Source organism: Suricata suricatta, chromosome 12, assembly GCF_006229205.1.
Source record: "Suricata suricatta isolate VVHF042 chromosome 12, meerkat_22Aug2017_6uvM2_HiC, whole genome shotgun sequence".
In the NCBI taxonomy this organism is placed as follows: Eukaryota; Metazoa; Chordata; class Mammalia; order Carnivora; family Herpestidae; genus Suricata; species Suricata suricatta.
The window spans coordinates 27,451,595-27,479,304 of NC_043711.1; the positions used below are offsets into that span (position 1 = coordinate 27,451,595).

Consider the following 27,710-nt stretch of genomic DNA (forward strand, 5'->3'; position numbering starts at 1 on the left):
GATAGTTTTTTTGAGGAACCTCCACACTGTTTTCCAGAGTGGCTGCACCAGTTTACATTCCCACCAACAGTGTAGGAAAGAGTATGCGATAGAAAAAAGACAGCCTCTTTAGCAGGTGATGCTGGGAGAACTGAACAGCAACATGCTGAAGAATGAAACTAGACCACTTTCTTACACCATGCACAAAAATTAACTCAAAATGGCTGAAGGACCTGAATGTGAGACAGGAAACCATCAAAACCCTCGAGGAGAAAGTAGGGAAAAACCTCCTAGACCTCCACCACAGTAATTTCCTACTTGACACATCCCCAAAGGCAAGGGAAATGAAAGCAAAACTGAACTCTTGGGACTTCATCAAAATAAAAAGCTTCTGCACTGCAAAGGAAACAATCAAGAAAACTAATAGGCAACCGACAGAATGGGAAAAGATAGTTGCAAATGACCTATCAGATAAAGGGCTAGTATCTAAAATATACAAGGAACTCACCAAACTTCACACCCACAAAACAAATAACCCAGTGAAGAAATGGGCAGAAGACATGAACAGACACTTCCTTGGTCACTTTAATGCTTCCTCTGCTCTGTGTAATCCCGACCCTTGTGTCACTAAGGACTCGAGCCAGTGGATTTAAGACAGGTACCACCCTAAGGAGGAACTCCGTCCAAGATTCTCAACTGCATTTCATCTGCAAAGACCCTTTTCCAAGTAAGGTAATATTCACTGGTTTTAGAGATTAAGATGGACATACCATTTGGAGGTCACTACTCAAGTCACTAAGGGATAAAGACAGTAGATGGAATCAAAGAATAATGGTTGGTGGTGAGGGACAGATGGAAACGTTTGTGTAGCAATCTTATAGATTACTGTATAAATGACTTTAGTTGGAAGCAAACCAGAAGCCATAAGCAGAGACATAATATAGGTTCAGTATGTTTAATAGGCTCATTCTGGCTGTTGTCATGTAGAAATGTCCAATAGCTTTCAACCCTTAGATGTTACTTCAGCTCAAGAGTGTGACATATTAAGATTAACACTGAAAAACAGGAGGAGTAAAATCTGGCATATAGGAGGCCTTCAGTGGTTAATTGAGAGCATTCTGAAAACCCCCTACCCATCCTATTGAATGTTCTTTTACCTAACCAACCTGTTTTAAAACAAAATTTTTTCCAATAAATATTTCTTAACCATCTACTATACTCAAGATTTTGTTCCTAGGAATTCAGGCAATCAACAGATCACATACTACTATCTAACATGGTTATTACATAACAAATCACCTTTTTAAGGATTTAGGTTACCACTTTACTTGTGTGAACAGTTATTAAAGAATCTAAACTCTGGGGCAGGGGATGGGGGGAGGCAAAGACACGTTGCACTCATATTTTTTTGCTATTGCTTTTCTAGTCATGCTACAAAGAATCCATTCCCAGGCCCTCAGCAACATTTTGGCAAAATCCATAACTTTGCTTTCACCTTTCATAATTGAAGGTATCTGTCCAGTCTCAGATTAAGGACAGGCTTGAGCATAGGCTTGAGATGCAACCCTGACTACCTGAGCTTTCATCCGACTTCTTCCCCATCCTGGGGCTGAGCTACTCTGATTTTAGAGGCAGCATGGTCTTAGGTAACTGGTTGTCTGTCAGCAGGTAAAAAGCTGGTATCCCTGGTTTAGTTCCAGTTCCATCTGGTGGGAGCTTCTGCAAACATATTGGTCTCAGCATAGTTCAAAGCTGATGAATTTTTTTTCTGGAAAAGTATTCAAGTTCTACTGTCACTCTATCTGCTTCTGAGGGTCCATTCACAAAAGGACAGCCATGTTTCTCTCCATCAAACTCTATCAGGGGTATATGACTTAATCACCTTTATGGATAGGCCAGTCCCTCAGTTATACCAAAATCTACCTGAGCAGCCTTGTGTCACTTGCCCACTACTTTGACATTCATGGTTCTGTGCAGGACCAAGGGACCTGGTGAATTGCTTATAGGTTTCCTCCAAGGGCTCCAGACCATGGGGATGTGGTATAAAAGCTCTTCCCATCTTCTCAGGAATATTACTCCTCAATCCCTTTTGGCCTGCTACTATAGGCCATTCCAAAAAGCCTCTTCCCATCCTTGCCCCATTCAGAAGCAAATGAGGCAGGCACTGGTGTGTGTTTGTGTGTATTCCCAAACTCTACAGAGTAAATGGGAAGCCCTCCTAAGGAGCCTGTCCTGTACCTGTACCACACTCCTATCCCACAGCAGTGGTCTCCATAGTCTGCAGGTCCCACCGCTCAGCAGCCACCCAGGGAACAAGATGACAGCACCCTTTTGTTAAAATCATCCAGCTCACAACTTTGAGCTACATTTTGCTCATGATGTTCATGGGCAGTAAGTTATTTCTTTAGAAAGAGGGAGAAGATTCCTTTGGAACTCTTCATCTGGCTGTATCTTTCCTCTCAGTGATTCTCCCATAATCTAGTCTGGGAGCTGGAAATATGGTTCGACATAGTATGTCTGGTTCTGCTGCTGCTCCTTAGTAAAGTGAGTGTGGCTTTCTCTCATGGGTTGCCCTCTGGGAAGACTGTCAGCCTTTCTGTTTAGGCCCTAGTTGCTCATATTCTAGGGCAATGTGAAAAGTCTCAGTGAGTGTCTGTTCCACTCCTGAAGTTCAAGGACTTTACTGAAGATACAGCTCCATGAAAAAAGCTTCCAGGGGTCATTTGGTCTCCAAACAGAATAGAAAATACCAACTAGTATTCTTCACATCTACATGAGAAACACTCTGAAGATTTTAATGTAATTTCTGTTGATTTATTTTATCCTGACATATCTTATTTAACAAGCTTTAAGGCAATCATCTTTGGTGAATGGAAAGCGATTGTGGTTTACTGTTAAAGTATTAGCACTCAACAGATAATTCTTGGTTCCTACAAATCTGTTGAACTGGAAATAAATCTTAAAGATGAGAAGATCTCTTGATAACTATAGCCATTTCAAAAGCTATTAGAAAAGAGAAAAATTAGAGGGCCAGATGAATTTCACTTCTCCTGGACTCATTCTACCTAGGAGCAAAATACAGCAAGACAAGCTAGACCCCCTGGTCCCCCTGCCACCAGCACTACAGAAGTCACCAAGGTTAGTCCTATTCTTAAATGATCATCATGATTACCCTTACACAAACGACGAAGCCACCAAAATGTCTGTGAGAAATATAACTGGCAGAGCAAATTTTTACAACAATATGGCCCTGGAAAGGAAGGGGAGCGTTTTAGACTCTGGGGAAAATAACTCCTTAGTACACCTAATCAGTGATACAAAAATTTTTGCTGCTCATGGGACAGCAGCTAGAGGGAGTGGAGAGAAGGATGGAATGAGGATCAAGAGTCCTGGGTGAAGTCCTGATTTCTGTGAAATAGGACCACCATTGGCCTAAGACTCAACCTTCCCATTTCAACTGATCATTGGTCAACAAGGACAAAACAAAGTAGTGACTCCAAAAATACATTACTCATCAGAAGATATTATTTAAATTTAATTTTCAAAATATTTTTAAAAGATTATGAAGTTGTGTATGTATATATATACACATATATATACATATACATATATATACATATATATACATATATATACACATATATACACATATATACATATATATACATATATACACATATATACACATATATATACACACATATATATATAATATACATATATATATATATGCTTTTCAAGCCTACTACACATGCACACAGGAGAAAGAACATCACCTCAGTCTCCATCTGCTATAGTTAAGCTTTCTCCTAAATTGTTCTTAGCTGCCAGTTCATGCAAGGAAGGTGGTCATTTGAAATTAAGAACTGTTTTCTTGTTTTGTTTTTAGAATAGTTTTTCTTCAATGTTTATTTCTTGATTTTCAATGTTTTATTTTTTAGAGAGAGGGGGCAGAGCATGAGCTGGGGAGGGGCAAAGAGAGTGGGAGACACAGAATCCAAAGCAGGCTCTAGTCTCTGAGCTGTCAGCACAGAGCTCAACATGGGGCTCAAACTCACCATCTGTCAAGATCATGACCTGAGCCCAAGTCATATGTTTTACTGACTGAGTCACCCAGGTGCCCCTTATTTATTTGTTTTTTCGAGGGAGAGAAACCACACATTCAAGTAGGGTAGGAACACAGAGAGGGGGAAAGAGAATCCCAAGCAGGTGTGGCTCTGTCAATGCAGAGCCCAATGCAGGACTCAGTCTCACACAGTGTGAGATCATAACCTGGGCCAAAATCAAGAATTGGATGCTCAACTGACTGAGCCACCCAGCTGTCCCTGATTTCTGTTGTTTTTAACTCATTGGTAAATCTGTTATTCTGCTAGACTCCATGGTATTCAAAATCAAGTTATCAGGTTTGAGCCAAAGGGTCTAACAGCAACTTCCTCCCATTAGTCTTCATCTCTCTACAACCAGGGCTGTCACTGAGACATGTCCATTGGCATGTCCATTCCTATTAAACTATCAAAACACTTCTGCGTGTACTGCCCCCGGCATGCTGCTCTTCTTTGCCTCCTCCCCTGAGGCTCCCCGGACCCCTCCACAGTACAGAAATTGATAAGTTGAGGCTTGACACAGCAGAGAGCTTCCAAGAACTACCCTGACATTGGTCAGTGTCATGTGTCATCCTAATTGTTTGCATATGAAAATAATGCCTCCTCCTAAGACATATCCACCCACATCCTGAGCCCCAACTGTGGGTACATTTAAGTCAAACCAAGACTCCTGAAGCACATTGAAAGCCTACAGGAGAAATCCCAGGAAATAATGTGGAGCACAAAAACTAGTTCTGAAATCTAGTTCTGTACAGAGTTCTTCGGATAAGGCCCATTTAGAACTTGCGCCCAAGAGCTATTTGCAAATTTATAGTTATTTTTTTCAGTCAATTAGTTTGAGAAAAGCAATGGAAGCTAAGTAAATAAATTAGATCATTAATTTGCAATAAATATAAATTATGCTAATTCTAAAAATTGAACATATATACAAACTATATGTATAATAAATGAATAATATACATAAGACTATTAGCAAAAGAAAGCCATCTTGACTTATTGTGTTGTGGAAAATCCATGATTATTCATTCAATAGATTTTAACAGTTTTGATATGTGTATGAAAATATAGGATAAACATTAACTGCCTACTGATGTTCCAACAAATCTATTTTCATTCCAAATGGAAATTAGAATATATTTTGCATTATTTAAGTTAATTACATGACATTTCTTATGAATAATGATGTATTATTTCATTCATTACTTCTAATTATGTTCCGTTACAAGTGCGAGGCCTGCAACACCATGGCCAGCCTTTCCCTGTTCCTCCCAATCTGATGACTTGCATGGAAAGTAGGTCAAAAATATGCCCAGAATATAATGAACAGAAGTCAGTAATTGTTAACCATGACAATTTAAAATTACCTGAAGAAAGTTTCACACAGAAACAAATAGAAACAGGAAATGGCTCGCCCTGTTATAGGATATTCACTTTTGCAACTTATATGAGAAATAGTCAAAGTGTTATTTTAATACCTATAATTATCATCCTACCATTTGCTACAGCTGGAGAGAGAGCACCCCTCATACGGCCCTCCCCCTTCTCCAGACTCACACACCAACAGAGGTATATTTTATATCGACAGGCAGACTGGAAAGATATTTTGTTCTGGTTGTGAAAGTGATTCTGTAGGCTTCTCCCAATTCGGAAAGAAAGCTCTGAAAGCTGTACTCAAAAAGCCAGTTGCATTTCCCTCCATTAATGCATAACCATGGTCAGACCTGCCCATCTCACCCCAGTCACAGCAGGGCCTGAGGCTAGAAGGTAAATCCTATTATGAAGAAGAGGTCAAGGTGAAGGAAAATCAGTCAGAACAGGAGCCAAGTGAACCACAAGGCCACCACATGCATACCCTCATTAGCCAGCACTCAGCAAGGAGCCGGGGAGAGACAGTGGACAGTAGGAAGAGGCCAGGATGAGGTCTGGAGACCAATATGTACATGCTTACATCCACCGGCTCAGGGGTGAGTCACCTTTGTTTGAATGGGCCAAGACAAAGGATATAAAATCCACACATTGTTCTCCATCCAATTTCAAACATTCCCTGCACACATACAAAGCATCTATTAATTCCTTCAGTGTCAGGTGCCAACAATCCATCACTGTGTCTATAATAAAAACAAAGACACCACGCTCAGCTCCAGGAACAAAAAATAAACCTGGGAGAGGAAGAGCCTGACAAACTCTTTCCCCTCTGGTACCCATGACAGTTAGGACCCACTGACCCTGCATGCAGCCTCGGAAACATCCTTAACACTGAGAGCTAATTACCAACTAAAGAAGTAGCATCTGAGATAAAAGATATTTGCTCTTTGTGCAGTAATTCCTCAGATGACAAGTCAAGATGGATGAGGGTCACACAAGGTTTGTCTTGCAATGAAGGTTGCCAGGAGCATCTGTGGGGGGTTTAGACACTGAAAAAAGGGGTCAACTTAGTGAATGCAGAAGCATCCAAGAGCTTCCTTTGTCCCTGCTGACCAATGCCATCAAAAACTGTTTCTAGCTACCAACCCAAAGGTAGGTAAGCGTTTATATGGGAACCTTTCCCACAGAGACAGAATTGTTCTAACTGAATAATCACCGCTACATGCAGGACTCTTGAACACAGTAACCTGGCAAATAAAGTGAAGAAAAATAGGGCTGTAAGAAAACCAACTTGTCCCACTGCCGCTCAGGACAAAGGACAGCAAGATTGCCCTTGAACATAATCTCCAAGAGTATTTGAAGCCAGCTAATAGACGACAGGCACGCACAGGGTGAATGAGAAAGACACACTGAGGGAAATTTTAAGAAAGGAAAACTATCTTTAGTAGTAAGGATATTAAAATAGTGCCTGTGCTCATTTTATTTGCACAGGAAGGTTTAAAAAGCAACTCTTTTGAGAAATGAAAGATCATCAGATCGCTAATAACTGCAGTTTCCTGAACAATTAAAGAAATTCACAAGATTACAACCTACTCAGGAAATGACAAATATTTCTGATTTTTATGGAAGAACTAAAAGGGCACTTTTATCTATAGCATCCATTCCGTAAGAGGCACTGTTAAGTAATGAGGCTATTTTTATTATTTGTTCATTTGCTTCAGGAGAACTCAACACGGCAATAGTCTAAAAACAGACAACTTCACATGGCTCACTTGGAAAGGTAAAATCGTGTATGAAAAGACATTTGCCAGACTTTTCTTGTTTATCTATTAAAGTGGGACCTTAGAAAGCAATTTCCATTGTGCCAAACTTTAGTTTCTAATATTCAGCAGAACGATCTTTCAAGGGACACGGTCTGATTCTTCACAAACACACTTTATGAGGCTGTCCTCCATGCATCATCCTAACACGGTCTGGACTTGATAACATGCGGTGTGCAATGCTCCTGTTTGGAAAAACCTGCTCTTTTTAATAACTGATCCAATAAACTTGACAAATGATTTGTATAATAGAGCACGGCCAGCAAGCCAGGTTTATCTCTGGCATTACACACCGCATTCAACCTGTTCACAAACGTTGCCACATTCCCCTTACATGAGGGCCCCTTCTGCCATTCTGAACAGCAATCTGAAGATCGATACACAGTCTACTGAAAACAACGGGACATAACAAATGAATAATTTTATTTACCATAAAAGCCCCAGACTCTAAATGGGATTCCACTAATACTCAAATTCATTTTTCATGCTCAGAATGAGAGGGAGACGTACCACAATGCAAGGGTATGAGGAAGTATGAACTATACAAGCTCAGATTTACTTAAGCCATGCACAATGGTTGGACTGCACGGAGGCCCACGAATAAAACGTTCACTGCAGAATTCCGAAGATGTAATCTCCAAGATGTGTCTGTTCTCTCACCAAGACACTCAGAAGCATTTTCCAGGAGCAAGAAATTAATGGATTAAAGACATTCTGACATATCCTTCTAGAGCACTGCGCCACGGAGGCCAAAGCCTATTCAATCAGCTTTAAACACTGTTTATGACGAACACAAGTATTTGCTTTCAGTGGGGCCAAGGAGGGATTCAAGTGGGTCTTTTGAGGATGAAGCAAATAGTCTTGCTTCAAAAGCTTATCTTTGGCCCCTGGTCTGACAGTTCTCTTTCTCCTCTGAAAGGTATGAAAAAGTCAGCGAGCAAAGTCCTAAGAAAAAAGGGTTGGGGAGTGGGAGCAAAATGTTAGAGAGACACAAGCTCAAAGATGACATTTACAAGTCTCCTGAATGGCACATTCCCCAAAGGCCACCTGAATACTCTTTTTAAAAAGAAATCATCATAAATACAGAATGATAATTTCCCATTCACATCAAGATGCCAATATACTGCCCTTAAAATACAGTCTCATTCATTGAAAATTAACATGCCCCCCCCCCAAATTTTTTTCCATCTGCCATCAATTCATTCGCCACTTTTAGAGTTAACTCTGTACACTTGGAACAACCATGTAGACAAGATTTAGGGAAGGAGGGGAAACTAAAACTGACAAAGGAAGGGAAACTGACAAAGGAGGAGATACTAAAAGATCTGGAATAAAATGGGAACAAGATTTGGCTGGTGCTTGGGCATCCTGAAAAGGCGGAGTTTCCACAGACCCTTGTGGCCCTCACTCCATTAACTGAAATCATCCATATGCTTCTGACGTTTATAGCTTCACTTTAAATTCAGTCAGGATAGTGAGTCAGATGCTGATGAAAACGAGATGTGCAAGAACTCCTCACCCACCTCTTTTCCAGGAATGAAGGACTCAGCACAGAGACAAACAAGAATGCATGTAGTTCTGACATGAGGCAGACAGGCTAAGTGTTTGGCCCAGTGCCTGGCACAGAGGAGGAGCTCCGTAATAAACTGCTGCATGAATCAACATGCAAATAAGGAGTCGAGGGTCACAGAAAGGTCTGAACATTTACTTTCTGAGAGGGCAAGGCGGGTGTCAAAACATTTTAGTTGAAACAGAAAAGCATGGGTGGGATCTCCCCTTGAAGAGAAAGGCAGGGTTTAAAGGTGGCCAGGGGTAGGGAACCTGGTGACGGGAAATACAACACCTGTTTAGGAAATAGTTGTACAGGGTGAAGGTTGAGTTAAAATAGTGAAAATCTTTTAGGGGCGCCTGGGTGACTCAGTCTGTTAAGCATCCAACTTCAGCTCAGGTCATGATCTCCCAGTTTGGGAGTTCTAGCCCCCTGATGGGCTCTGTGCTGACAGCTCGGAGCCCAGAACCCGCTTCAGATTCTGTGTCTCCCTCTCTCTTTCTGCCCCTCCACTGCTCATGCTCTGTCTCTGTCTCTCTCTCTTTCTCTCTCTCAAAGATAAACATTAAAAAACACATAGTGAAGATCTTTTAAAACTATGCTAAGGAGTCTGGACTTTCTCCTCAAAAAAAAAAAAAAATCATTATACTCATTAGTGGTTTGTTTGCAAGGGACTAGGAACGCGAAGGACAGAATGGGAACCGTGGTCTAGAATGAGGGTGGGCTGGAGAGAAGTCCAGGAGCAGGGCGGGTGCAAGATGCTGTAAGACTTAGGAGAGCCACACCCAGGGGCTCGTAGGGCAGACAGAACACAGCAGTGGGGGAAGATGGGAGCCGCTGCAGACATCTCACCATTTATTTTATGAAATGTTAGTGGGCAGGCTACCCACAGCTTCAATTCCCAAATCACAAGACAAAAGAATATCGCTTTCTGCAGCCGAATGAGTAACGTATTAAGATTCTTCTCACAGTGGTCACCTAGCTCGATTTACAAAGAAAAAAAAAATCACAAAATCATCATATAAAAAGGATTGTCTGAATACATTATCTACTGGCCCTGAGACCCCTTTCCACACCGCAGATATGAAATGCCTCACACAGTATACAGATTATAAAAATGTCCTGGTTCTGTTATCCTCAGAGAGGGTTGGCTCATTCTTGCTACCTTCCAAGCACACTGAGCTTGGTTCATTTTAATGCGACATCGCTCATGTCCCTGGCATTTACTCAAAGACACAAGACCTGACCAGCACCCATTTCTAAAATGGCAACTCCACTGCCATCTGGAAAAAGACTAGTCATCCTTTACTAACTGCTCATTGTTTGGTACGTGCATTCTCCTAGAAGCAGACACCTTACCTCTTCTCAAGTACAAGCATGCTTATGACCTACGTCTTGTACCGCACCTGCCAAATTGGTTAAAAAGACCATGAACATCAAGTGTCCTACTATCAAGATATGAGTTAAAAAAAAAAAAAAAAGAAAATCACAAAAAAATCACAAAGCTAAATTCCACTATTAACCATTAAAAAAGCAGTACAACTCTGCAACCTCACATTCTTCCAGACCAAGGTATTAAAATTTGTTCATTTACAATCACATTTTCCTCCCAGGCCCCCTCTTTGATAGAAGATAAAAGCCAATTAAAGCTGGCACTCAAAGAGATATGCCATTTCAACCATATTCTTTTGACACCAGAGTGCTCAACCATTTAAAAAAAAAAATCCACAGAGGAAAAAGACAACCACGAACCTGTCGCAGAATCAAATGAAAAAATAAAGTGCTTCTGTTATTTTAAGAACTTCAAAGTTTCTTAGAAGAACACAATATAAAACTGACATCCAGCTTTAAAATTGTTCTTTTTTATAGGACTTTCCTGAACCATTCTAGCTTTTTTTTACTTCAATAGACATAATATTTTTAAATATTTACTATTTATAATATAGACTATTTTTTGTAAATTTAAAGGCAGAGTTAAATAAGAAGTACTTTACGTACCATTTAGTAGTTTACTGCTGTGATCATTAGTTTCATAAGTTTACAGAATTTATTTAGTTAAATGAAATTCAAGGAATCTGGGTGTCTATCATAAAATCACAATTATCTTTTGGTGTTTTCTTATTTGTGTGTTTTTTTTTTCAATGTTACATCAGTTATGTGGCTAAGAAAGGAAAATATTCCTTAAGTTCTCACACACAATTTGAAAATTCCCATAGAAAAAAAGAAGGAAAAAATATATAAAACTTACTCTGGAAAAGAAATCTTGATGTATTTACAGATTCAAAATTACAGAGACATTTATTTCAAAATAAAATCATGTCTTCCTGTGGAAAATGTTTATTATCTTAAAATAACGAAATTTTGTACTTTGTTGCCCTCTGCATAGTAAATTAAATTAGAGGGAAAAGAGAAAAAAATAATTCTGAAGACTCAGTACAAAAGTCACAAGTCACACGTCACGAGTGATACTCTCAGTGACACAAACAACTCCACAACATTTCACCAATTGCTGCTGCTCCCACGGCAAAGAATCAGGCTTCTACTGAAGTCAGTAGCAGGAAAGACTACAAGTCAATGGACAGAGGGAAGTAAAACTACCACCAATGATATTGGATGATGATACCGAAGCTGACGTGCGCTCCACGAAAAAGAAAAATGCTATTTCAGAACCTAAAATGCAAACAACTATTTTGTAGGTATATTGAGGTGTATGAACTTGCCAGAATGATCCCTACAAGGTAAAGCACCAAGTCAGTCCCAAATCCCTAGGTAATACCTTATTTCCACACCACAAAAGTGACACCCAATCTCTATTTTACTACTAAGATTCGCTACTGATAACTTTTGACAACAGAGCACCCATGATATATTCATTGGGCCCACTTTAGGAGCACCTATTTATTTACACAGCTACTATAGTGAAAAGGTCAAGTAAAAATTCACCTCCAAAGCCACAGTTGCTAAGCAACTCTTTTCAGAAAGTTCTGCAACATTGATCAAGCATATTACTGGTGCCACCAACTGGATTCAGAATAAATGCAACCGCTTACCTGGTTTCTCCAAAGGGAAAGGAAGGCGGAGCCCTTGTTTCCTTTTTCAGACCGACATTGGAGGCCAAGGCTACAATCCCTTGGTCTGTTACCTTCAGAAGCTTTTTTTTTTCCTCTCTTACAACAAAAGGATACGTCCTGGTACCACAGGTTTCCTGTTCACAAGAGCGAAGGACAGTTCCGTTTTGAGAAAAACCACAGAGGGCTTGATGAGGTGTTGGCCAAATCTGAATGACATTACCCCACAGTTGAAGCCTGAAAGAGAAGATTTGGGAAATGAGCATTTATAAAATTGAGATGAGAAACCCAGATTGTATACAACTCTAAGGAAAGCAAATCGCTATACTTGAGATTCTTAGGTGCAAAGTAGAAACCACTGAAGCGGTGCCCCCATTTAATGTCCGCTAAGAAGGGTTCTTGGCAAGTCCTCCTCAAATAGCCTCCTCTCCTTGCCCAGTGTTGCCTTGTTTTTAAGCAGAAGCTAGCACATGGACAAGAAAACAGTCTTCTTAAATCCCTCTGTGATTCAAGTTGGCACCTTAACCCAAATTTATTAGGTTCACCTGACAGGTTACTTTTATCCATTCACTTCCTCATCTTTGCTACACTGAGATTTTTAATTGTTAAGCATGGAATATAAACCATTTAATTCATAAATGCTTTTCTTAAATGATTTTTTATCTCTATTTATGTAAAAGCAATTTAGACAAAGTACAAACACCATTTGACCTTGCCTACAACTACAAAAACATGAGAACTTCCAAAGAACTATTCTGGTAAAAATTCCAAAATTGAAGGGACAAAAATTGAGAAAAAAGAAATGGCAGAACAAAGTTCAAAATGAGAAAAATCCCTGGTTAATGCAGGTGGGAAGTGTTTCCTATTCCCTTTTGAGGGGAAAACCACGGGAGTGGAAGATGATTGAATCAGTATTTGATGCTTGGCATTTGGGTACCAAGTAATGATTTTCCATCAGTCCAGGGCTTCCGCATAGCAAAGTTACTTTCTGAGTCCCTAAGACTCTCCTTGGGAAACCACTCATTTTCCATTTCAGAAACTACCCACTATAAATGTGTGAGAATAGATCAACCCATGGGAAACCAGAATAAGATCACGAAAAGCACAATGTCAGCATATGGTTGACTATTTTACAAAGCATACCAACAAATGTACAACTGTTTAAAGATCCATTCTCAAGGACTCAAAAGATAGAGGGCCATGCAAATGTCATCTACTGCCATCTAGAAGTACTCACATAGTGAAAACCTAACACATTTCAAGGACAAAGACATAAAATGGAAGGTTTGCCTCAAAGATAGAAATAACTGGTTTTCAGAACATTTACAACTAGCTAATAAAAATGAAAGGCCAGTGAGGATATTTAAAATCAAGGTGGCCAGTGATTCTGAGGAGGATGTTTCCTGGATCAGCAACACCTGGGAATGAATTAGAACTCTAAATCCTGAATTCCTATTCTGGACCTACCAAACTAGGAACTCTGGGAAAGGGCCTAGCAATCTATGCTTGAATAAGCTGCCCAAATGATTGAGAACCATGATCAAACCCACGTGTTCTCCCAATCTTTGGGTCCTTCCTTACAGAATCTGGGCCAACTAACTGGCTAGCCTATGCTTGAATATACCCAGTGATGGGAAGCTCACTATTCATCACTTCTAAGACAATCAATTCCAGCCATTACAGAGCTGCCCTTCCTACCCAGTCTGTTTGTCATGAAATTATGCCCTGGGGCCAGATGAAAGAAGTGTCATACAAGCGGCAGTACTTCAGATATTTAGAGTTAACCTTTCTCCATTTCCCCCCGGTTTTCTAAAATAAACATGGCATTTCATTTCAGTCATTCTGCAAACAACATTGATTCAATTCCACTGCACCTCTTGGTGTGTCTTATTATTATTTGGGTTTTGGTGTGGGGGGGGCAGGGGGGTGCCTGTCTAACTTATACCTTCTGTATTTCTGGCCATACCACCCTGATTTTTCTTTGGGTAATACCCTACTATATTCTGTGTCTGGGGCTATTTCTACTGCCTGACTCTCTAGGGAGAGGAAAATGATCCAGGCATCCTTAGGCTTCTATCACACGGCTGGGTCAAAAGTGGACACAGGACAAAAAAAAATGAGCCACTGGAAAAAAAGGAGATCCACAAAAAGATTACTGTTGATGCTATAAGGCAAGAACTTTCTTTCTGCTGAGTTGCCAATCTGCTATCACATGAACCAGAACAACTAGAAGGTACACTAAAGAGAATCCACCTGATATCCAGAGAGGCAGGCAGAGCCAAGAGAGAGAGGCCCATACCTGGTGACATTGTTTGGGAAGCTGCATCTAACAATGCTATAAGGAGGAATGTGTCCAGAATTTGTTTCCTCTAAAGAACGATAGTCCAGAATTGGTTTCAGCACAGGTTCTAGTTGATGAGGTCCTATTGGGAGTCCACGAAAAGTTTTTCATCTGTTTTTTGTTTTTCCCATCATTTTGCCTTCATCCTCTATGCCCCGCTCCATTCTTTCAACCACAGAGCTTCACTTTTTCATTCATGTATTTATAGTTTTAGTTGCATTTTTATAAGTATTGCCATGTCAAATATACATAGGGCTCCTGCGTGGTTTAATTTGTATAGAAATCATATCATGCTTTAAATGTCATTCTCCCCACCTCCCTTTTTTTCCTCAATATTACTGTAGAGACTCATTCAGGTTGCTCTAGGTAGATGTAATTCATTCCTTCCCACTGGGTTACATTGTAATTTTCCTTATCTGTCCCTCTAGTGCAGAAGAACTAGATTGTCTCCAATCTTGAACCACAGATATCACAGATGAGTGCCCTTACACAGATTTCCCTGAGTATCTGGGCTAGAATCCCATTATTTGATTTTAATATTTAGATTTTCTGAAATAGAAGCACCAGTTTCGATTCCCAGAAGCAATACGTGCAGACTTCTATTTACTCACATCCTTGCCAGCACTTGAGAGTATCTGACTAGCTAGCTTTTATTGGTATGATAGGCAAAATGGAATCCCTTAATTTTACTTTGTCTCCAGGGTGATATGTTTAAGTGCATATTTCTCCTTGAATTGCCAATCCATACTTGGCCCTTTCATAGTGGTTTCCTCCCTTCTATTTTCTGATTTTTCAGAGTCTCTTGTATTTTTAAATATTGATCCTACTTAGTCTACTAAACATGACAATTATATTTTCACCATCTGTAATTTTTCCAATGTGATCCATTTTAAAAAAGCATTCATTTTGATGTATTCATCAATTTTCTGTTTATGGCTTGAGCCCTGTCCATCTTATGTAACAAACCCATCTCCACTATAAGATTACCAAAACATATTCTTAAATTTTTGTCTATCAGCTTTATAGTTTCATTCTTAACAGGTATTTAATCCACTTGGAACTTTGCTTCTGGCATGAAATATGAAAATGGTTTATTTTTTTTCCTTTTTGTGAAACAATTTCCTAGCACCAATTGCTGGGAATGGTTATACCAAATTCCCTTATGTGCCAAGCAAAGAGTCTGTACTTACAATATTCTGATTCTATGCCAGATGCCAAGTTTTTCTCTCTAAAGGGCCATATTCAGCCAGCCACACAGTCTGTTCTAACCACTTATTCCTGCTATGGCAGTATAAAAGCAGCCAAAGGCAATACATAATAAACAGATGTGGCTGTGTCCCAATAAAACTTTATTCCTAAGAACAGACGGCAGCCTGGACTAGGCTTGTGGGCTGTAGTTTGCCAGCTTCTGTTGTATAATGTTAATGCGTTGTATAAAAAAAAAAAAAAAAAAAGGTTCCTTCATTACCTTTATTCTCCCATATAAATTTTAGATTCAAGTCTGCCCCATGAAAAAATTATTCCTCAGATGTTGATTAGAATTACACTGAACTTAAATTTTAATGGAGGAAATGCGACACCTTCCTAATATTCAATCAATCCATTTATGAATGCTGCTTTTACATTCTATCATACCATAATAAAACTCTTGTAATAGGGTTTTAAATTTCCCTTATAGGTTTTATGAATTCTTAGATTTATTCCTAGATAGCTTTTAGTTTATGTCACTATGATAAATGATATCTTCTCATCATCATAGTTTATAATTGGTTATTCCCAATACAGAGGAAAGCTATTGATTTTTATATGTTGCTTTTCCAACCTAGCTGAACCCTTGTATTGCTACTAATAGTTTCTGCTGATTCTTTTTGGTTTCCGATATAAATGACTTTCCTTAGAAATAATGACAATTACCTCCCTCAAGTCAATCTTTCTGCTTTTGTGCTTGTTGCCTTTTTTTTTTTTTTTTTTAATTTTGCTGCACTGGTTTGGCATCTGGTAATGTGTTGAAAGGGAGAAGTAACACAGGCATCCTGTTCTTATTCACAACCTCAAAAGGAATGAGTTTAAAGCTGGGAGTATAAATCCACTAGGAATGATGTCTGCCATGCTTTTTTAGTACACTGAAATATATATATATATTTTTTTCTTAAGTCGGGTAAGGGTTAGTTCCATTTAAAAAAGAAAAAAAATTTAGTTTTATTAAGTGTTTTTTTTCCCTTTGTCATTGATCACACAGTTTCTTGTTCTGTTCCATTAATGTAATAAATTACAGTAACACTTTTTTTTAAATGCTAAAACATCCTTTCACCTTTATGAAAAATTAAACTTAGTCACAATTATTTAATATGCTGCTGGATTTGAATCTTAGTATTTTTTTATTGTCCTATGTAAAGTTAGCCAGTATTTTTTAACCTGGTTTTTGTCTAAAAAAGAAATCAAACTTATAGGTTGGCTTTTCTCTGTTCTTTAAGAAGTTTTATAAACAAGGATTTTCTGTTCCTTGAGACTTAAATAGAACTACTTGTCAAAGTGTCTAGGCCTATTTTAATATCACAGGGAAGATTGTTTTGATATGCATTACAATTTATTTAATGGTTACTGATTACGGGGTTTCTTTCTTACATCAATTTCTTAAAGCTAAATTTAGCTTAAATCATTTTTTTCACCTAAATTGATTTTTACTGGTAAAAACCCACATTCTTTCTAACAGATTGAAATGTAATCCATAATTATCTACCTTACCCATTTTGTACCTATTCATAATGTAAATATCTTTTTATACCAGTCGTTCTGAAATTGTATCTATCCTATTAAGCTTCAAAGAATCCTTTTTGGCTCTTTGCTTTTATTAATTATCTCTATTACTGCTTATTTTCTGCACTTATGTTTGCTTCCCCCCCTTTTTTCCCCTTGCCTTGTTTCTTCAGATTTACCATGTCACAGTCTTTCTAATTACTTGAGTGAAATATTGAACTTGCAGAGATCCCCTTACCATTAGGCTGTGTCCTTTTAAATGTACTTATAAATAATACAGAATTTTGTTTCCATCCATGAAACAACCTGTCTTGATTAGTTTAACCTTCTTGCATTTATGACAATTATTCTTCGAGCTTATTTGGAACATCCTATTTCACTTTTGTTTTCATCGTCTCTTTGCTTCACTTTATTCTCCCTCCCACCTTCCACTGACCAGATCAAAATTTTTTCCGGTGGATATGAACATTGTACATCCTATTTCATTTCAATAGAGGTTATTCTTTTTATTATTTTTTAATATAAATTATTGTCAAGCTGGCAAACATACAGTGGTGTACACAGTGTGCTCTTAGTTTCAAGGGTAGATTCCCTTGATTAATTGCTTATATAGAACTCCCAGTGCTCATCCCAATAAGTGCCCTCCTCAATGCCCATCACCCATTCCCCCCTCCACCCTACCTCAGTTCGTTCTCCATATCTAAGAGTCTCTTTAAGGTTTGCTTCACTCTTTGTTTGAAACTACTTTTCCCCTTCCCTTCTCCCAACTTTTGGTAAGTTTCTCAAGTTTCACATATAAGTGATGACATATGATAGCTTTCTCTGACTGATTTCACCTAACATAATATCCTCCAGTTCTATCCACCTTGATACAAATGGCAGGATTTAATGCTTTCTCATTGCCAAGTAGTATTCCATTGTATCTATAAACCACATCATCTTGATCCATTCATCAGTTGATGGACATTTCGGCTCTTTCCATAATTTGGCTATTGGTGAAAGTGCTGCTGTAAACACTGGGGTGCATGTGTCAATAGAGGCTAATCTGATTACAATCTAAACTAACATTCGATTTCCCCATCATAAATGCATATCAATCTCTAAGTCCCTTGGCATATTGGGTCTCTTTCAGATATCTTCCACGTCCTCCCCAAGTCTGCCTTCTGGGTTGAAATAACATAGCATTGCAATTTCATATAGTTATTGATATGCTGGGTTTTTATTCATACCCTCAGATCTCATCTGAAAACAGTGATGATGGAAGCAAAGCACATCTTACTATGTCACATGAAATATTACCAAAATGGCAATTTTTTTTATCACTTTACCCAAATCCAATTCAGCCTTTCCTTTAATTGTGGTAAAATCTTGTCCATTTGTGCTGCTAGCAGACATGCTTCCTCAAGTTTTAATTTCAATGGAAAAGAAAAACACTTCAGGAGCACAATAGTAGTAAAGGAAACACAAGTAGAAAGAAGGTTAAGAACCAATACTGTGTGATGGAAAGATTCCTGCATCTCTAAGCATCTCAAACTGTCTGCAAGGCTGAGATAAATATTAATTACTTTCCTCTCATGTGAAGATGACCAAAAGCAGTTTTATTTTAAGCTACATAAAATTGCTAATTTTTCTTTTAATCGAACCAGAAGACTGGATGTACCATCTTCTGTTGAATTCCTGGGGAAAATCATCTCCTGGGGTCTCGGTTTTTAATAAATATGGAGATGACAGCTACTGGGATCCAGAAAACCAAACACCAGGTGAGGGACCTCAGCCCAATGTTTAGATCCTTAGACTTATTAACAGCCTCAGCTAAGACAGAAATAGAAGGCTGACTCCAGCAACAGTGACTGAGACCTGCATTTGTCTGTTTATAAATAATAGTCTATTAATGAAAACCCCAAGTCTTCTACTTTTAGCCAATTCTTTAATTTATATTCCTGAATAACAACATCTATTATCTTGAACTAAAAATATGTGCCTTCAATGTATTAAATCAGGCTCTATTTCCCATCATTTCTGCTGTGGAAGTTATTTGTACCCTCTCATAACCTCTCTACCTTCTGTGACCTGTCCCTGCCTCTCTACTTCCTAGAATTCACAGCAGCCAGTAGCATCACGTTATTTTTAGAACTCTGTCTTCAAATTTTAGTAGAGAGAGAGGAAGCAACGCAACAGTCTCTACTGACTATTCACATCTAATTTTGTGACTCAGTGGATTTGATCAGTCATTGTCTGATAGGGCTAGATAGGCAGCCTAATTTGCAGTGAAATAGGGTTCAACAGGCACAAAAGCAAAAGCTCTAAAATGTTAAGTTTCCCAACCATTAACAACAGGGGATGACAACAGATCACTTCAGGGTAGATCAGGTTTCTTCCTGGTTTGCTTTCAAATGTGATGTTAATGTCCAACTAAAATAACTACCATATGCTTTTAACCTTGTCCTCCCAAAGAAAAATTCTAGAACTTGAGGCAGAAAAGGCCCTCAGATCACATAGATCCAATCCCCCCATTTTAAAGATATTAAATAAGGTGGCAAGTCAAGTGGCTTACTCAAATGCACTGTGAACCTCAGAGGGTCTCCTTTAGAGGCTAATATTTGGAGAAGATACCATTTAAGGATTTCCCAAACTTGGGAATTTGGGAATTTAGGACTTCAGAGACCGTACTTTCAGCTTAATCAAAGGTAACTATCATAATAGGGAATCCTTCGTTGCCAAAACCATATGGCAGTACTCTTACAAGACAGTCATCTGGAATACATGCCTATGTCCATCTTTTTCTCATTATTTTATCAAATGGAGAACACAAAATATAAATTCCCTTTTGAGAATGTGAGGACTCTTCAAACCCAACAACACAAGTTTAAGAAACTAAGGACTTTAGCAAAGTCACCTACCAGACCGTCTTCATTAGGATGCAAAATCTTAACCAAGAGACTGCCAGGACTCCATTTGATGATTACTCTGTTTTCCCTAAAGCAAATAATTTATTTGGGACAAAATGTAAAGTCTCCCCATTTCCCCAAGCATTATAAGAGACTGTCTACTCAAAATGTGATCTGAGGACCCACAAGGTCTGCATCACCTGAGAAATGGTAGAAATGCAGATTCCCAAGCCCTCCCCCCACCCAAACCTTCTACATTGTTCTGTGCTTACACAAGATCCCAAGGGGTGCTGTCCGCACATCAAAGGTTGAGAAGCACTTTCCTAGAGTACTCATTCCAGTTAAAATCATATTGCAAGTGTTTCTACAAGAATAGATTCCTAAGCTCCTCGCCAGCCCAACCCTAGCAGAACTGGTGGGATAATGAAGTTAAGAACACAGCTCTAGGGATAGTCTGTGAAATGGGAGGGACAACAGTCCCTTCATCTCAAGGACACATGGAAAGCAGTTAGGAAGTATTTTATAAAGCTAGTTATCATACCATTGTTGGTATTCCGTACTGTCAGAGTCATGCCAGGTTTCATTCGATAATCATTAACTGCCAGTTAACACATGATATTGCCAAGTTGCGTAGAAAACCGCTTTCATATATACAGTAACGAACTGTCGAACTACAATGCAAGTAAAGCCATGTATTTGGCACTGCACTACTATTAGGTGACTGCTATTTTGTCCATAGTAGAGGCAGAGCAGTGATGGTTAAAAAGTAGCACCTGATTAAATAGAAATAACAGCTAATACCATACTCAGTATTATCATTGTCATTCTAACCAATTTCTACATCAACACTGACTTAATCCTCCTGACAATCCTATGTGAAATGTGTTCCGTACATCAATATTTGTGTAACTCTTTGAGCTCAGTTTCTAGATTTGAGAATCACTGTGTTCGAAGAATAATGAACCTTCAAAGCTATTGATACGTACTGCTAAATATCTCGCACAAAGGTCTTATAAAAATTTACATTCCAAAGTAATAAAGGCAAAAGGCATATTTCCCTGTAACTTTGTCAGCATTGGGTATTCTTCGATTCTCCTAATCTCTAGTAAAAATTTGTTATGCCTTAGGAATATAATGTAGGAAAAAGACTACCCTAGCTAAAAGGATCTGTGATTAACAGTATGCCATGAAAACAGGGATCCCCTAGGCACCCAAGGGGCCAGACACCATGAAAAAGACAGTCTTTTTGGTTAAAAGAATGAAAAAGTTCTATTTTACCTTGGAAAATAAATGTGTCATTTCATTATGGTTAGGAGTGCTAGGATTTAGTTTATTTTTTAAATATTTGTAATGTTTATTTTAGGGAGGGGCAGGGGAGAGACACACACACACACACACACACACACAGAATTCAAAGCAGACTCCATGCTCCCAGCTGTCAGCACAGAGCCAGATGAGGGGCTGGAACTCACAAACCGTGAGATCATGACCTGAGCCGAAGATGGACACCCAACTGACTGAGCCACTCATGTGCACCCAAAAGATTTAGTTTTAAAATAATCTGCTCTTGTTATATCCTGATAAGACTTTGCAAATAGCAGGAATCTAGACCAAACCTAGAAAGCATGATCACCTCAGAGTCATCAGGAAAAACCACACTGCAAATAACTCCAGGTTCCTCTACCAACTGGGAAATAGGTTTCAATTCCAATTCACTTCATCTAAAAGCCAGGGAATCGAAGGTTAACCTAAAATGTAAATGAGCTCGAAAAGGTGCTGGTTAATGAGTCCTAAGATCCACCTTCCCAGGAAAAATGAGCTGTCATCACGCTGCAAACAGTGTATTTTCAGCTGCCCAGGCTCTCAGACACATTTTATTGGGGACTTGGAAAACAATCAAGGTACATAAATGGATAGCTAGAGACATAATTGAGGTTTAGGGGACTTCTAAAACCTTCTCAACTTACAGGCATATGTCAAAATTCTACAGGTGACAGAAGAATATCCCACAAGAAAACGACAAGAACAAAGACAAAGAGAAGACAGCCTGAAGTGTCTCACAATGCAAACAAATAAAAGTGTATTTGTAACATGTTTATACAAAGAAAAAACAACTTTTAGTAAAGTAGATTAAGTCACCAACCTACGGTGTCACTGAAGAAAAATTTTCAATTGTTAACAAGTTAAAAAAAAAAAACACCAAACCTGAAGCTCAGCTATTTATAAACAGAAAACACATAGGCATTTCAAAATGCCAACTACTTTTTCAAGTCCTCACTTCATCAGCAACCTCTGCCCCTCCACTCTCCCCTGTCACTTTGATGCGTTGCCACCAACTCTGATCTCACTCCCCTGGGCCCTTCCCCTTCTACTACAAAGGTGTTCAAGGATTGCCTACACTCAACGAGTCTTCCCTTACTGGTTCCTCATTGAACTAATCACACTCTCAGTCAACAAGTATTTATTATCTGTCTGCTATCCTCTAAATACTATTCTAGCATGCCAGGCCAGACCCCTAGTCTCATGGAGCATTGTAAATGCAAAGTGAAAAGGATCAATGAGCAGTGGGCACCGAAACCAATGGCAAGCCAAAATACTTGATTGTGACCTGAAGGAAAGAATTAGGGTGCAGAAGTAGGTAGTGACTCGGAGGGGGTTGAAGTAACAGGTTTAATGGAAATGGAAGTAAACATCTGAATGAGGCAGAACCCATTTTATGTGAGCATCTGGGGACAAAGTGTCCCACAAAAAGGAAACGGTGCCAAGGCAAAAAAGAGCATCAGGTCTTCAAGAAACTAACAGAGGGACAGTAGATAGCAGAGTCTAAGAACAGGAAGCAAAACAGAAATGGGAGGAGACACACTTAAGAGGTAGGTAGAGATCAGTTATGCAAAGCCTTATTTGGGAGAGAATTTATTCCATGAGTGATGACAAAGATTTAAGCTACAGAGCACTCGGTTTTCAAATTCCATTTTTTTAAACGGACCTTTACTCTTCAATGTGAAAGTCCTCTTTGGACTTTTTTTTCTTAATGTCCCCATGTCCTAAGATTTTTTTTAAATTGAGCTACAACTCACACATCACAACATTCTCCTGGTTAAATGTACAAGCCGATGGTGTATAATCACAAAGTTGTGTAATGATCGCAGAATATTTTCTTCACTCCAAAAAGATATACCACATTCATGAACAATTATTTCACATCTTCCCTTCTCCACAGCCCTTGGCAAGCAATAATCTACTTTCTGTCTCTACGTATTTGCCTAGTCTGGACATTTCATACAAAATGGAATTTTAGAACATGTAGCCCTTTGGGTCTGGCTTCTTTCATTTAGCATAACATTTCAATGTTCATCCATGTTGCAGCAGGGGTCTGGTGTCATTCCTTTTAAAGGTGGACTCATACCTCCTTTTAAAGGTGGACTCATACCCCCTTGTATATGTGTACATTTCTTTAAACCATGGTGGACATTCGAGTTCTTTCTCATTTTGGTCTGTTATGAATAGTGCGGCTAGGAACACTCAGGTACATGCTTTTGTGTTAGTCTATGTTCTCATGTCTCTTGGGTGTATGCCTAGGAGTGGAATTGCTGGGTCAGATGGAAACTCTATTTAACTTTTTGAGAAACTGCTAAACTGTTTTCTTTAGGGTCTCTACCATTTTACATTCCCACCATCAGTGAATGAAGGTTCCAGTTTGTCAACATCCTCACCAACAGCCCAGTCCCCCATATTTTAATTTAATGGGCCTAGCTTATACCTGGGTGTCTTTGGGGGGGACGTGCTTATGGTAATCCTGATGTGCAGTGAAGGCCAGCGTCCTGATGAGTATTTACACTTACTCCCTGTATTCTGTCCCAGAACTCCGCATCTATTACATTCTTGCCACCACCCCCCACTCAATAATGACATCTGCTTTGCAGGTGATTCATCCAGCGAGAGAATAAAATACAAGATCTAATCCTATATTTACGATACATATAACCTTGTATTTATGGATTATTACATATAACCCTGTATTTATATAATTATATATAACCTTATATTTATATAATTACATGACCTTACGTAAATTATATATAACCTTTTATAATATAAATAGTCATTTTCAGCATACAAGAAATGAACAAAAAAGTGTTTAAACCATTTATGTGTGTACATACACAGGGAAAACTGGAAATTAAGGAGGATTTTCCTGTGACAAAATGGGTTTGAAATAATTTTATTCTCTTCTCTGTATACTTTTATTTTCTACAATGACCATGCACAGAAGTTTGCCAAGGAATTATTTTCAAATATCCTTGGGTAATGTGAATTATCAACTCCCTTCTCTCCTGACCCACCAGAGACTCATTCTTCAAAAACAACCCACCTGTAAAAATTAATTGCTCCTAAAGTTCTTTTCATCTAGTAAAGATAAATAGAATGAATAAATGACTTCGATGTGTTTTCCACTCCAACCTGACCTTGAGTATTAAACACAGTACCATATGTGCAAAAATGTATAAAATTTAAAATTCTTTATGTCACTTAAAAAACATTTCCTGCCAAGCCAAACACAGGTGGTGGAGGTCTAGAACACCAGTATTGAGGCCTGGAGTCATTTAGAAAATCAACAGCCTGTGTTTGTAGATAACCAGCTCAAGAGGGAAAGACAGAAGCTTGAATAAAAAGGGAACAGATTTCTAAACTGAAGGACAAAGTATGGCAGGACTTCATGGTCTGATAGAGGCTGAAGGTCATCTTAGCAATAAAAATAACCCACACTGTATCTTCATACAGACTTCAATAGCAGAGGGGAACTTATAGGGTAGGATATTAAAACAACTCAAACAATATGGTGACAGATGGTAGCTACTCTTGTAACGAGTGTTAACTATCACATAGACGGGCAGAATCATGTTGCGTACTGTGTGTCAACATACTCAAAACAATGTTTTTAAGGTTTTTAAAATTTATTCCTGAGAGATACAGAAAGCAAGCAGAGGACAGGCAGAGAGAGAGAGAGAGAGGGAAACACAGACTCTGAAGTAGGTTCCAGGCTCTGAGCTATCAGCACAGACATAGCATGGGGCTTGAAGTCACAAACCATGAGATCATGACCTAAGCCAAAGTTGGATGCCCAACTGATGGAGCCACTTGGCAGTAACGTCCCTCCCACTGGGGGGAAAAATTTTTTTTTGAATACTCAAGAAGAAAATTTGCAGTTGAAAAATTCACCTCATGTCATGTATCCTGGAGTAATCAAATTTTCCACTTCATTTCCAACCCTACTATACTCTTCATATTAATCCCAAAAGATTCCTACAAGTTCATTTCCACAGGCTGGGTAGTTATGGGAGGACACCAACTCCGAACTGGTGCCAAAAGTTTCTGTAGTACATTTAAGTCACCTGTGATCTTCCAGAAGCAGAGACCAGGTGTTAACATTCTTTTCAGTGCATAGCCCTCTAACAGGTTAAGAGACCCCCAAGGCTCTTTAATTTTTTTAAGGTTTCTGGCATGTGGGAAAAAAATTGAAATACAAAAATTGCCCAAATCATTTCCTATTTTAAACATTAACATTGAACAGATTGATGCTCCCAACAAATGAATACAAGGATTATCAGTGCACATAAAAAATGATTCTGCCACTTCTTTAACATAAAATATGAATTTTTGTGGTGAAGCAATGCCACTCACAGGTTTTTGCTAAAATGGAATGGTAAGGCTAATTACAATGTCATTTATAGCTATGTGTCACTCACAATCCATCGATGGATGTACTTCTATTTTAAGTGTTCTACCATATTCAGTAATGTCTAATTGTGCTATTCAGAATATAATTGCATGACTGATAAAAATCTATTACTTAACTTCACATGGTATGATCCAGTAAGGGTACACATTCAGAAATGTGTGAAGACCTTCCTTCAACCCTGTTCAATGGCGTATGGAAAAATCACCTGACAGTAAGATCTAAATTCAAGGCCTTGAAGCGAAGGCCATTCCAGACTACCCTTCCACTGGCTTCTTCCAGAGGCCTTCAGAGGTGGGCTAATGAAATCACAAGAAGTCAAACTCTAACTTTTAGGTTATGTCCTCAGTAGAAACATGGTCAGATCTTATGGCAATGACCATGTCTCATGGGTCTTGAACACAGCTCTCTCCAACCCCCACTTCTATTTTGCCATCATAAAATATGAAATAAGCCATGGATTTTCAGTCAGTCCAAGTCTGACCCTTCCTATCATGGCTTTTGCAGCATAGCATTCCACCCAGGAGCAGTTTCCATATTAATGCTTGATACATGTCTTCTCATTTCCTCACACCATGAACAAATAGACATTTCTCAGGGTCTCTTGGATGGACAATAGTGTTTTTTTTCCTCATCGTCTCACCATGATGGGCACTCATCAGGGGATCTCTGTTCCTACCCACGTCATTACCTTTTCATTCTATTTGTCACCATTTGGAAATCCAGCACTCTTAATATTAGCTAACTCTTATGAACAGTAATGCAACTCAGGTGGCCTACTGGGGTGCATCATTGAACACTAACGAGCATGCGCAAGGAGGCCCACACCTGAAACTCATCACGTGGCTGGGGTGGTGGGGAGGGGACACTTCTGTCCACAGGCAAGCTTCTGCAGGAGAGCTGGAGTTCGCGGGGTGGCTATTATGCATTCACTCTGTTCTCATGATTCCCACAGCTTTCCTGTGTGGTCATGCTCATTTATATACTGGTTATTACCTCCTTTATAATAAGGCTATACTGTTTCATTCTTCCTTGTGCTCCTCTGGTTTCAGGACTCACTGGAGTGGAGAATTCTCAAAGAGAAGACTAATTGGTCGTTTTCCTACTGCTCCTTTTGATCTCCTCCAGGCCTCGAGAGGAGAATGAGGCTCGTATAATGATCCAGGTGATCAGTCTGTATACAAACCTTTCTGATGTCTCCTATGGTGTCTAGCATGTTGTCTCAAATACAAGAGGTGCTGGATAAATATTAAGAGGCATCTGTACAGTGTTCTGCGTACCCAAGAAAGACAGGCCCAGATCTATAGGACACAGAAAGATAAAGGAAGAAGGAGCCAGGCCTCCCTGCAATTATGAAAGGATGTCATTGTAGCTCAGGAAGGAAGAGGGGACTGACCCAAAAGGCATCTCTTTCTGGACTAAATTTCCTTTCATAGACCAAGAACCTGCACCGATGACAACAAATGAGAACTGAGTGAATACCCCAGTGTGCCAGGGCCTACATAGGCGCTTGACCTACATTAGCTCACTCGAACCCCAGCAGCCTGTAGGGTAGGTATTGGGAAAACAAAACCCAAAGAAGCCCAATGATCTGATCACGGTTGCCTGTTAGCTAAGAGCTCAAAGCTCCTCTCAGTAAAGGTTACCAAGCGCTGCTCAGACAGAGGCAGGGCAAGAGGGTGGGGAGGGTGGGGTGCATTTGGGGGAACAGTAACACCCCGAAGGTGATGGAGGCCAGAGTGAGCAGTTAGGAGCAGTGGCCTCACCCAGGTGTGAAACTCTAGCGGTGTCCTGAGTAGCTGCTTCCTCCTTTCCCCAATGAATACCATGCTGAACACTGTCTAGAAAGAACTGTGCACAGACATTGGAATGTTTTCACAGCCTTTTAAAGCTAAGAAAAGGCATTTCTCAAAGTACAAGCGCATGGGGGTCAGCATTTACATATATGGTACCAGCAAGGTCACCTCTGATGGATATCCATCATGTAGATACAGAAAACTTGTGCAATAACTTATTTAATATTGGCATTTGTTAGTCATATTAACAATACAAAGAGTCCCACAGCCCTTGTTGTAAACCAGGCATCATGCTCAATGCTTTCTG

At 39.2% G+C, this 27,710-nt stretch overlaps 1 protein-coding gene across 5 annotated transcripts in view; it reads right to left on the reverse strand.

Annotated features, from left to right (window-relative positions):
• Positions 1-27,710, reverse strand: part of FHIT (fragile histidine triad diadenosine triphosphatase) — a 1,373,604-nt gene that overhangs the window by 736,680 nt on the left and 609,214 nt on the right. For all 5 annotated transcript variants that reach the window (XM_029917797.1, XM_029917796.1, XM_029917795.1 and 2 more), the window contains one exon: positions 12,002-12,121. In XM_029917797.1, coding sequence (XP_029773657.1) covers positions 12,002-12,104 — 103 coding nt within the window. In that variant the 5' untranslated portion in view covers positions 12,105-12,121. The remainder of the gene's footprint in view (positions 1-12,001; positions 12,122-27,710) is intronic.